The sequence below is a fragment of the Limanda limanda genome, chromosome 21 (genome assembly GCF_963576545.1).
Source record: "Limanda limanda chromosome 21, fLimLim1.1, whole genome shotgun sequence".
NCBI classification, from domain to species: Eukaryota; Metazoa; Chordata; class Actinopteri; order Pleuronectiformes; family Pleuronectidae; genus Limanda; species Limanda limanda.
Genome location: NC_083656.1, coordinates 10862465 through 10875579, shown reverse-complemented (window position 1 = coordinate 10875579; position 13115 = coordinate 10862465). Strand labels below are relative to the sequence as shown.

Here is a 13115-nt window from a genome sequence, read left to right as displayed (position 1 = left end):
ATTACAGCAGAATTAGAGATAAGACACTAATGTAATAATATGACTTTCAATAGCGATAATATATATTGAGCAAATATTTTCAGGTAGAAGTTTACTAATGGACTTTGCTTCTTTCCTTGTTTATGCTTCTCAAGGCTGTTACTTCACCACTTTGCAGAGAGAAATATTCTACTCCACAAATAATGTATAAAGATCTACATCCATGTTTACATTTTATTGTTTATTTTCCATATTATTTTTCAGTTTTATATTTGGTTGTATTTTCTTTTCTTTTATAGTTGTTTATGTTTTAACTGTAAAATGTCAAGCCTCGATTATGTTTCTTAGTCAAAAAGGGTTTATAACGACATCTTAGGAATCATTGCCAACTATTTTTTCAACAAATCAATATCGCCCTATATATCGGGAGCAGAACTGTTTTCCGAAAATCCATATCGGTCCGGCTCTACTTCTGGTGTAAATGTTCCTTTTGATTCTGTAAAACTGCTGTTGACTCAAATCTGTTACGGTCAGATAGGCCAAGTTATATTATTTACCTGTGTTATTAAGGGTTGTAAGTTTATTAGACGACATTTCAGCACCATGCAGTGTTTAAATAGCCTAACTCTGTTCATGTCGGGGCAGCACTGGATGTGACACAAGTACGTGTTTATATTGGTATCTGGTATCTACAGTACAAAGTGGTGATGTAAACTATGAATGGCTTTCATTAGATCAGCAATTCCTAAACTTTCCAGCAACACATGTGACCCCCGTCACAATAAATCAGCGATATGTGCATATGTGGTAGTGTTTCCTGTGGTGCTGCTGTAAACTGACCTGCTGTAGCTGATGCTCATCGGTCTTCATCACCTCTGGAGTCACATGGAGACCAAGAAAATCAGGAGCCCAATGTTTATTTTGAAGGTTTTAATTCTAATTTGAACAAGTTTTTCTTATTTTGGAATGATTGGAAATTTTAAATAACTTTTGCACCTGCCGTGTATGAGAAACGTCCTCAATACACCCACTTGCTCACTGTGAATCCTCCACAACATCTCCTGCTGTGTCCTCCCATGGGCTCGGACATTATCTGGAGTTTTCAGGGCTTGGCTGGAGAAACTCCAGATAATGTAGAGAGTATCATAAACTGCTTTCAGACATAAACTGGACTCTGGTATTGGAATTGGCTTCCACGCTGCTTGGCTTCTACTGATACCCCCGAAGTGTTTTGTGGACTTCACACTTCACCCCCTCCCTCCATCGGCCTAGTGACGAGTAGATAATGAGTGAATTTTCCTTTTTGGGTGAACTATCCCTTTAAGAGTTGTGTTTTTTTTTGTGCTTTAAAACAGCTTATAACATTGTGAGGTATTCTTAAATAAATGTTACAGTATTTGATTACTGGAAATCACCTTCTGTGTGTCCTGACCCCCCCCTTCCCCACGGAGGTCACAACCCAGTTTGGGAACCAGTGCAATAAAACCTCATCTGACTCCTCCACCTTCATCACAGTAGTCTACAAAGGCCTGAGCCCCAACACACACGCACACACACGCACACACACACACACACACACACACACACACACACACACACACACACACACACACACACACACACACACACACACACACACACAGACACACACACACACACACAGACACACACACCAGGATTTCACTGAATATGGTTTTATTCTCCTCCACATGCGGAGCCTTTAACTTTTTCACCTTGCGGAGTCGCAGGGAAGCAGCGGTACCAGGAAACAGCTCCGGGGAGAGAGATCACGCTGATTGTGTGTTGGCAACCTTCCACGGGGGAGAGGATAAAAAAAAGAAAAGAAAGAGCGCGAGCACGTGTTCCTGTCCTTTGCGTGAGTGCGTGCGCGCCTGTGTTTACTGGAAGAGCCCTCTGCGCGGAGGAGGCGGGGCCTTACGGCTCCACTCGCTGCTGGAACAACCTCCAGTAACCTTCCGCCACACACGGACCCGAGTCCTCCGGAGCGCCGCCGCATTCCTCCGCTCCGGACCCGAGCCGCTGCACCCTGCTTTCCTCGGATACTTCATCTCCTTCTCTTTGCATTTTTAATGCCTGAGTTAATCACTCATCTGGCACTACTCTCGGGTAGTTTGCATCTGGTCGAGCAAATCCGCGAGGTAAGTTTGCAGGACCGCTGGAGGGGGGGACGATGGGAAGCCGGGGGGGTTCCACTCCGGCGGAGAGGAGGCAGAGGAGGAGCCGGGGGGGGGGGTGCGGGGAGAAACACGGGAGTCCGGTCGGCTCCTGTTGCGGAGCAGCCGGCTCGGATGGAGGCGGTGGACCGGCCTCCTCCGACTCCATCCCCGCGTCCCGTCCCGTCCTCCAGCCCCGGAGCGGAGACCCGCACCGGCCGGGACAGCAGCCCCTTTGTAGCCCGGGGTGGAGAACCGGACATCTGCCCCTGCAGCCCGGGAACCGGACCACAGGGAACCACGGGCACAGAATGAGAACAGGCGTTATTACAGTGAATAACGGGTTTTTATTACATAGTGAATAACGGAGAGGGGTACAGGGGGGGGGGTTGTGGGGAGGAAGAGCAGCTCGCTGGGCTCTTCCGCCGTGTGACCCCGTTTTTTGACAACCCGTGTTGCGGTGCGCCCGATCGAACCCGATTGAAAAGCAATCGGGATCCAGTTGCTGTCTGTCTCCACCGGCGTGAATAAGCGAGGATTCATCGAAACTAAATATAACCTGCACGGTCCTGTCCGGTGCATGTGTCATAGTCGCCATGTAGCTGCGTTTTATGGGGGTGAGCTGCAGGGAGTGGAAGTGCAAAGTTGTCACAGAGTGTGTTGCCCCACTGTGGTGGGATTGTGTGTGTGTGTGTGTGTGTGTGTGTGTGTGTGTGTGTGTGTGTGTGTGTGTGTGTGTGTGTGTGTGTGTGTGTGTGTGTGTGTGTGTGTGTGTGTGCGTGCATCAGCTTCTATACTGAAGCAAATGTCTGATCTGTGCTGCATCCTTCCCTCCCAGCTGTGTGTAGGTGCTCTCTCCCAGCCCCTCTCTGGATGCATCGGACTCCTCTACCCCGGGGCCCTGGACCCGGTGTGTGACCGAGCCGCCCTCGGCCCTCTCGCCCTCCTGTTCCTCTCCCTCTGCACCGGACTCACTTCCCCCTGCCTGCCTCGGCACTCCCGTCCTGGGCCCCCTGCCTCTCGACCAGCCGGCGGAGGCAGGGGGCCATGGCGCCATGGTAGCCCTCGGCGGACGCAACCCTCTCGCCATGAGCGGCGTGCCCCCTCCAGTGGGCCGAGTTCAGGGGTCCAACTTTACCCCACATCACTACAAGCCCTTCAGCTCACACGCACACTACCAACAGGTCAGTGTCACCGGAGTGTGTGTTTAGTAATAAAGTTTATAAAGTTTAAAAGTTCACCATGGCTGATAACATGTAATAATTGGGTTTCTTTCTGCCTATTCCAGGTAATGCGTGCATTGCATAAGCTCCAGGAGAGTGGGTTTTACTGGGGGGCTGTTGGAGGGCGAGAGGCCAGCTCCCTGCTGCGCTCGGAATCCCCCGGCACTTTCCTGATCCGGGACTCCTCGGACCACCACCACTTCTTCACCCTGTCTGTGCAGACGGCTCGAGGAACCAAGAACCTGAGAATCCACAGCGAGGGAGGTGGATTCTTCTTACAGCCAGACCCGCAAAACACCCAAGTCCCACCGCAGTTCGATTGCGTGCTGAAACTCATAGCGCACTACATGGGCAAAGGGCTGGACGCTGGAAGGGGCAGAGATGGGGCATGTGGGGGCAACTCAGCAGAAATTAAAGGGTGCAACGTTTATCTGATTCACACCGGTGGAGAGAGGATCCCCCTGGAGTTGCGGCGACCCCTCTCGACCTCTCTCTCGTCTTTGCAGCACATGTGCAGGAGGACCTTGAACAACCAAGGCCTGGGGTCGGAGCGGGCAGAGCAGCTCCCGCACACACTTAGAGACTTCCTGGAGGAGTATGATGCTCCGATATGACTGACAGGAACTGCAGCGGTCCGTCGACATGGACCAGCCGCCTACAGGACGGCACTGCCTCCACCAGAGACTGACCAGATTTAGCCTTAGATGCCAACGTGAGGTTAGTTTCTCATTGTAGCCAGAATCAGCTTATCCCAGATGTGTCCCAACACTTCCGGGAAAGCGACTGACCTGGGGTCTGGCATGAGGAGTGCAATTTGGGTTAACCAATGATTACCTCGTCCATCCCACGTTGCAAAAAACTGACCGCTACCGATGTGAGTGGCAGACGAAGCCCAGGGTCAAAGGTCAGAGTTTTCCCTATGACTGCCTTGGACGCAGAGCAGAGCCTCATAGAAGATTAACCCGAGTGGTCGATTTTAACGGTGACAGTGGCAGCGCGATCGATACAGCACCAGTGATCCCCGCGGGTTCGCTGAAACCTCTCGGCCACCCCCCGCCCCCCCGGTCAGCCTGACATTTACAACACTTTGGATCACCGGAGAGAAAGAAAGGAGGCGCAGTAGAGGGAGGGGGTAAAGAACGGACGAGTTTCCGAGGACAAGGCAAAGTTCAAACAAGGGACTCAAAGCCGAGGACTTAAAGTATTTGTTTGTCTGACTGTGGGTGTATTTGTGTGTTGTGGTGGCGCACACATTTCCATTGCTGCTTCCCGCAAGTGTTGCCTCATTGAGGGGAGAGAGGCAGTCATTCATGCCAGCTCCACACACACACAAACACACACACATACACACCCACACACACACACACACACATACACACCCACACACACACACTCGCGCACACTCACACAGGTACAGGCCCACATATAGGATCTGTTCACGTGGGAACAAAAGGATGAAAACCCATTACAAAGCATCTCCTCTCCCATCTCCTGTTTGTATCTCGTTTCTCCTCCATTAGCCAGCCCCTGTCCCGACTTTTTATTTTGTTTTACGGAGTTGCATGTGCGCCTTGACAGTGACACAAAGCAGACCGCTGTTGCCGAGACAAAAGCTTGTTACGGAGACAAAAGCCCTGGCACGGGACCAAAGAAAACATCAGTACTTATTTTTATCCAAGCTGGCTGGAAATATGTCAGCGACACTGTAAAGGGAACTGACGACGACGACGATCCTGGAGATCGGGGGAAGGGTGAGGAGAGGGACTGAGCGAAGGAGAACGAGTAGCGGGAAGAGGGATTAGGAAAGAGGAAATTGAAGAGGACAGAAAAGTGGGGAGGGGGCCGGAGTGTGGGGGGAGAAGGGGGAGGAGACATACTGGTACACAGCTAAACAAAAACACTGACTGGATTGATGTCGCAGACTTAGGGGAAATGATACAGGACGCTGCTCCTGCTAATACACATCCAGGTTTTCCAAGGAGCCCCATGTGAAAAAAGAAAGTTTGAAGTCTTAATACTGTTATTTGGACACTCGCGGTAATTTCTCCTCGACATTATCGCCTCGATTTTACTCTGTTTTTGTGGAAATGTGTCAGTGTGTGTGTGTGTGTCTGTCTGCCCTGTACCCCCCTGGATTTCTTAAATCGCCATTCATGAAGGAGACAATAGAGGAAATGAATCATTTTGTTGAAATCCTGTAACTTTAGAAAAGAGTTCCTCGCCCCATCTCCCTTCCATTGTTACCTCTGAAGCAGGAGCGGGCCGTGGGGTTTGTCTGAATGTCATGGGAACACGAGACTAAAGCAATTCTCTCAAGAAAAAAGCCTTTTGTAAAAACATGTAAGACTCAGATTTGATCAAAATTGTTGTTTCTGTGTTCGACCAGTGCTCGTACTTACCTGTGATCCATATTGGAGTGGAAGCCTTTTCACATCCTAACCCACGGTGATGTCACTGTGGCCACTTGAGCGCTTGACGTTTTGCCATATCGTTCACAATTTTGGTCAGATCTCCGTCTTATTTCCTCTTCATCAACACCCGAGTTGAACATGTGTCGCACGTGTATGTGAATCATTTGTCTTTTATAAAGACTCTCGCAAAAAGGCTGGCCACTAGTCTGGCAAAATACAAGCTGTACTCTCTGAAATAACAAAGCATTACAACAAAAAAAATAAATGAAAAGGAACGTTGCACATATTTATATTTCTAAAATATTTCAATAATTTATATTAAAGAGCACTATTTTTACAAAAGTCAATGCATTTGCCCTGTGTGTTACTTCACTTTTTGTCTCTGCCTGCTGCACTGCTTCTCTTTTTTCTTTTTTCTTTTTTTTTTTCTCTCGTACTTCTCTGAGTCAATATTGACTGGATCAACTCTAACTTACCGTAATGTATTGTGAGGCGGTCTGTATTCCTGCAATGCCCGGCCTCAACAAGATTATTTATTGACAAATGGGATTTCCTAGTTTAACAAAGAAGTGTTTACTCAGTCAGCCGACGTTCTACAAAGAGCCACACCGGGCTCCAGGCTGCATGAGGATGACGCACAGACATCACAGGGTTAAAATTACTGCAATCATCACTTCTTGTTTTCTCTGCCGGAGTATTGTGGGCACATTCCATAGGCATCAGACGTATAGTAAAGGGAGGGGCCAAGATTTTGTCGAACATGCCCTGCAGATGTACTAAATACAGTAACAAAGGGATTCTCAGAAGCGCACAGCCGAGTTAACGCCATCGCACACACACACGTACACTTTGACACTGCAGTTACTGTGTAGAGAGCTCACTTTGGGCTGGACCTAACTGGAAAGGAATGCAGCAGGGCTTTATACATCCTGCCTGAGGGTCGGAGTGAGGATGGTGTCCTCAGGAGAGTGAGTGGATATATACGTACGTGTGCTTGTTTGTGTATATGTGTGTGTGTGTGTGTGTGTTTGTGTGAGGTCAAATAGGTGAAAGGGTCCATGAGGCGAAGGAGATTTATGACGCCCTGTGGTTTTAGTGTGCAGCCAATGTAAAGTGTGTGTGTAAGAGGTTGGTGGAGCCGGATTGCTGTCGGTAAAATTAAGCAAGGGGTGACTTTCTTCATGTCTGTGTGCTCCTCTCTCTCTCTCTCTCGCTCTCTCTCTCTCTCTCTCTCTCTCTCTCTCTCTCTCTCTCTCTCTCTCTCTCTCTCTCTCTCTCTCACACACACACACACGGTTCCCATTCCCTGCATACCTAGTGTTCTGTCTGAGGCTGGCTTCCAGGAAAGAGGCACTTTAATTGGGTTGAGATTTTACGGCTTGCCTGGTGTTAGTGTGTGTATGAGAGAGAGCGAATGAGGTGTCCGTTTGTGTGTGTGTGTGTGTAGATTGGGGGGACTCCATCTGAAGAAAACTGAATAAAAAAAAAGCGAATTAATTCAGCCAGAGTATTAAGTTCAGGTTAAAACAATAATCAGAAATGTGATGTGAAACTGAAATGCTCATATTTTCCACAGCAAGTAGAACAAATGGTCACTGACATGATAATACATATATCCACAAAGACACAAAGACATACACACAGACACACACACACACACACACACACACACAAACACACACACACACACACACACACACACACACACACTCCATATGGATAGGAGCCAATCAAAGACCTCTGTGGAAGGACTGACAGGACGATGTGTAATAACAGTTTTTGCTTCTTTTTCTCGGTTCAGGTAATTACAATGATTCAAAAAGTGAGCCCCACACTTCCTTATGTTGCTATGACCCTTACAGGAAAAAATGTGAATTCATTTGCTGTGTGTGTATGTGTGTACTTGTTTTTTTTCCAACCTAAAGACTTTTTCCAGTACAACCACTGACCTCATGGGGACCAAAGGCCAGTCCTTATGAGGCAAAATGTAATTTCTGAGGTCCTGGTTTAGGTCAGGACCAAGATGAGAATTGTGGTTAGGTAAGGTCATGGTTAAGGTTAAGGTTAAGGTTAAGGTTAAGGTTAAGGTTAAGGTTAAGGTTAAGGTTAAGGTTAAGGTTAAGGTTAAGGTTAGGTATAATGAAGTCAATGCAAAGTCCTAATATGGATGGTTGTTCAAACATGTGTGTGTGTGATACTCTTTGTGGACACTTCCAGACAAAAATGACGTATTTCAAGAGACAAACAAGAACCAGTGAGTCTTCTTCCAAAAATCCAACCAGAATAATCCAGTTTTACACACATAAACACACACATGCACACACACACACACACACTCACACATTGTCTAAATAAGCCAGCTCAGCTCACTGTGACTCATTGTGTGTTCCCCATAGTTGCCTGGTTAGCGGGGCTGGAATATTTTGCCTGTGTCCTTCGCTCCTCTTACGAATCTCACACGCTCACAGAAAGTCTTTCCACCATGATTCATTTTTTTCGGGTAATGACTTGCCGTGTCCAGCTCAACAGTTGTCAACAGTGTCCGGGGCCAAGCACAACACCCAGCTCTCAAACAACTGAGCTCGGTTTGGAGGCTGTTGTTTTTTCCCCCTTCAACAATGAAAACATTCACACCAAAGTTTCGGGGCACCGCCCTTGATAGTTTTAATCCCACATTTTAATGCAGCATGAGGAAATGTGAGGTAAGTTGAGCGGGGGGGGAATGTGAATTAGAGAACGAGCTGGTTTGACTGATAACCTCCCTCCCCCGTTTAATTAAAATCGACGTGTTATTTAAAGTTTCATTTTACGTTTGAGCCGGGGCCAATGTCAACCGTGTCGAGCATGGAAGGTGGAAAGAATATTAAAAGGTTTAGAATATGCCCTGCGACGAGCAATCCTCAGTGGTCTTCCAGGAAGGGCCTCCGGTTTGCTGATTATTCCTTCCAGGAAGGCTTTTTGTTGGCTGATCGGCCGTTATAGGAAAGACGATTGGTTGGCCCATCAGCTGGAGTATTGTCACAGCCGCTTCTGATAAAGCCAGACCAGCTTCCAGGAAACCAGAGATTTACCCTCCAGCATTCCATCATTCCTTCACCATCAACGCACAGAGAGAGACGGAGAGAAAGAGAGGGAGCGTGAGGGGTATAACAGGGACATGGATCAATAAAAACCATATGGGAAGCATACAGATGGTCAGATGCACTCACAAACATGTGCATGTATTATGTGTGCAGAAGCCTGCAAAACCAGCGCTGTCTTGACCTGCTCTCATCGACCAGCTCACTGTGACACACACACACACACTCAAACCACAATATTTTTCTAAGCTGACTATTCCCCAACCCCCCTTACACACACACACACACACACACACTCTCCTCCTCCACAGCATTTGAACGTCATTGTGACTAACTGTATTTTCACTGAAATCATCAGTGAAATCGTTTTTCCCGTAACACCTGGACAGCCTCACGGGCGTGCGTGTGCCTGGCAGAACAAAGGAAGCTACCACAGATGACCTGAAGTGCACGAACCAGGGCAGTCGGGGAGGACTGCAGTAGTTGATGCTTCTTTATCAGAGGGGGATTTGTTTTGCTCTCCATTCACAGCTGTGCGCGAGCCGCGTATAGCAGCAGAGAAGCTCAGATGCCAAATGGCTTACAGTAACGGCGTGGCCTCGGACCAAACCCTGGAACGCTCTCAGGTGTCACTGTGTCCCCTCAGCCAGCAAAACAGGCCTACGTAATAATGTGAACTTGAGACTCGAGCAGACACACACAAGAGCGCACACACATACATATGTGGTGAGTAAGGTTTTTTTTTTGGTCATGAATGAATGACAACGCCTATGATTTATACCTACAGTGCAAGGAGGAAGAAATACATGCAGCAGTGCTGAAGTTGAAAGTTACCCTCCTGCCAGCAAATACCCCACACTCTATTCTACTATTCAACTGTGGTAGTACTATAGTTTATTATTAGCAGTAAAATGTAAGAAACATTCAGTTTTTCATTCAAGGGACACACACACACAAGGAGGTAAGACATGAGGAGAGAAGGAAAACATACGAGGGAAGAAGGAAAGACGTAATGTGACCTATAAGAAATGAATGAAAGAGATGAAATAAAGATAATTACATCTGTCAATGTTATGTTCTCACTGCCATTTGTCTGTCTTTTAGCAGGATTACGCAAAAACTGTCTGGATTACGCAAAAAACTGAGTTCCTTGGAACTTCATGGAAGGGTGTGAGCCAAGAAAGAACCCTCCAACTTTCGGAGTGGATTCGATTATTTGTGTTCACTTTTTTAAACACTTCAAGATAGGATGTTAGCCTAAGCGGAGGAATGCGCTCTCCAAGGGCCCTTCTAGTGATAGCTGATTCGTTTGTTTGACAACAGCTTGACATAGCAACTTTATCATAGTATACTTTTTCCAGTGGATCTTCAAGCTCTACTTTAATTCCGAGTTGCCAGACCTTATTCAGTTTCTTGGGAATAATTAAGCCGTTAACCTCATGGTGGCCCTGGATGAAAAGTTCACTTGTTTGCAAAGATTGCAAGTGTTTCTGAAATAATGACAGACAAAGGAGACATGGTCCGTCAATGCCAGATCAGACATTGAGAGTAAAAATGTAAAATTCAACTTTAAATGTTGAAATGTTTCAGGGGACAAATTCAAGTTTTCATCTGCCAGTGGTGTTATAGGAAAAATATCAAAGTCATTTAAATTCATCCTCTTGGGACCATGAATATCTGAATATTTCATGGTAATCAATCCATTAGTTGTTGAGATATTTCATTCTGGATCAAATCTACAGTGCTAGTTTAGCTTGATAGTCAATTAGAAATAGTGCTAAGAATCTGCTCTTTGGTAACAGCACCTGTTATTACCACTTCTACCAATGTGCCAGCCCACACACATTCACACACACTGAACGCAACACTCTCAACATCACTGCTGAGTTAATTGAAAGCAATAGGAAAAGTGTGTAGGGGGGTGTCGGTCCCTGGTCGTTAGTTACATAATACAGAGGTGACTAATATCTCCAGAGACTTGTGTTTTTTTTATATCAATACTACACAACCGGCTGGAGTGTCGGATAAAAAACAGTTCTTCTTGGGTTAAAGACGGAAACTGGATTTTATTACACAAAATTTTACAGGGTTTTCACTGCAAGTGAAACTTGACAGGAGCCTTCAATCCCACCAAGAGGTTCTGAAAATGAACCGGAGACATTTTACCACCAGCGTCCTTCGTTCCAGTTCCACAGGAGCCAAACAGGGATTAAACAACCCTCAGTCCTAAGTCCATTCAGCTATTGACCTGCCGCAGGATGCAACGTTCTCCAACATGAAACAACAGGCACTGCCCGGGCTTCAGTGTGTACGTGTGTGCATATTTAAGTGACTTCACCTTGGGAGAACAGCCCACTCATTTAGACTAATAACCACTGCTTTATTTAAATAAGGTGACATTTACACACACACACACACACACACACACACAAACACACACACACAGACGCCCCCCCCTCCTCTCTGTTTTTTTAAATGTGATGGATCACATTTGTTCCTGAAAGAAGAAAACAGGGGGTCCGCTGTGTGTATGTGTGTGTGTGAACTGCAACTGAATGCAGCAGCCAATCGGGGAGCTGTATAGACACTGAGCCCCCCAAGTACTGCTGGTTTATAGGGCTCAGCTTCAGAGAAGTCACATGACTTCCCAGAGAGTAAGGGGGGAGAGAGAGGGAGAGCGGGCAATGTGGGAGAGGAAGATGAAGAGGAGGAGGAGGAGGAGTGAGAACAGGGTCAGGAGGGTGACAGGATCGCAGGGGATTTGCGAGGAGTGAATTGAAGGTCTGGTAAATGAATGGAGCAGAAGGAGGTGAAAAAAAAGAGAAGAAAGCCAGAGATGCCACTGTTCTCGGAAGTGAATTTACACAGGCTGCTCATGGTCTATAATTACAGCTGAATGAACAGAATGCGAAATGAGCGACTGAGAGAGGAGAGGTGGGTGAGTGGATGAATGAAGGATGAGAGGAATGAGTACACACAGGCGATTGTGGTTGCAGCTGATTACTACAGTGGCTAATCTTCATGGTTTGGTTAACCCTGCCTCTGATGATCATATAACTATCCTCAACATAATGATTAAAGGCACAGTTCACCTAAATGAAGTTAACAATTTTTTCTCCCTCAAGACATGCAGACAATTTATGTGCAGAGGTTCTACAATATAAGTGAATTACATTTAATTTGAGCACTCAGATCATTTTAAAATCTTTCCAGAAGACTTTCCTGTCAAGTGTTTTCATCTGGTATTTTTACTTGGTAGAAACGAGTTCCAACGAAAGCCCTTCAGGCAGCGACTTCTCTGGAAACAAGAGATGCTGTTTCATTATTTAATGACCAGAGAACCACCAACTAAATTCTGTTTGCCTCTGTAGAAGTGAAGGATATCTCAAATACCTTGCAAACACAACCAAAACAAACCTGTGTGGCAAAAAGAAGAGAGACATCCCTATCCTTAAGGTTTGGTGTGAGTTTGGGTTAGACTGTAAATAAGGATGCAGAATATGGGACCTCCCCAAAAGTGAAGCCAAAGAACCACCATCGCCCTCTGGTGGCCTGCTACAGTATTGGTGGAAGTCAGAATACACGTCAAAAATGTGTTTTCAGAGATGGTTTCTGTAATTCCAGGTAATTCTTAATACACTTTTTTGTAAGTTTGGTTTTTAATTAGGTATTTGATGCTTATTTGATATCTTTGGGGCATTTTTTTAGAACCTTTATTGATCAGCGAGTAAGACATTTTAACACATCTCTTCGCTATGCAACGTTGGAGCAATTATGAATATAAATAATTAAATAGGCAGATGATTCAGTCCTGGTCTTTACAGACATGGTTTTCCAAATTTGTTGCGGAAGAGTCTGGCCTGCACAGAGCTCTGATTTCATCCCTACCGAAAACCTTTGGCCTGAAGTGGAGCGGCAACTCTGAGCCAGGCCTTATCTCACACCATCAGCGCTTGACCTCACTTCTATTATTTTGGCTGAATGGGAGAAAAATCCCTGCAGCCAGGTTCCAGAGTCTTGCCTAAAGCCTTCCCAGAAGAGGGCAGGCCATTACAGCAGCAGATTAATGTTCATGGTTTAAGAAAAGTGATTGAATCACACATCGGTGTAATGTTTGGTTGTACACTTACTTCTGGCCAAATCATGCCTCAGCAACCAGAGAGAGAAAGAGGGAAGGGGAGGGGGGGTTCACCATCCCCGAGGAGGTTGTGGCTTCTTCATTGTTTGTTAGTTTGCAGGATTACGCAA

At 46.4% G+C, this 13115-nt stretch overlaps 1 protein-coding gene across 1 annotated transcript; it reads left to right on the top strand.

Annotated features, from left to right (window-relative positions):
• Positions 1 to 1637: 1637 nt before the first annotated feature.
• Positions 1638 to 6134, top strand: LOC133027657 (suppressor of cytokine signaling 3-like). Its single transcript, XM_061094729.1, has 3 exons — positions 1638 to 2138; positions 2992 to 3337; positions 3442 to 6134. The coding sequence occupies exons 2-3, from the start codon at positions 3209 to 3211 to the stop codon at positions 3988 to 3990; spliced, it is 678 nt and encodes a 225-aa protein (XP_060950712.1). The 5' UTR covers positions 1638 to 2138; positions 2992 to 3208; the 3' UTR covers positions 3991 to 6134.
• The last annotated feature ends 6981 nt before the right edge of the window (positions 6135 to 13115 follow it).

Coding starts and splice junctions, on each gene's coding strand:
- LOC133027657 (XM_061094729.1), top strand. CDS start 3,209: ATGGTAGCCCTCGGCGGACGCAACCCTCTCGCCATGAGCGGCGTGCCC. Junction 3,338..3,441: donor CACACGCACACTACCAACAG/GTCAGTGTCACC, acceptor TGCCTATTCCAG/GTAATGCGTGCATTGCATAA.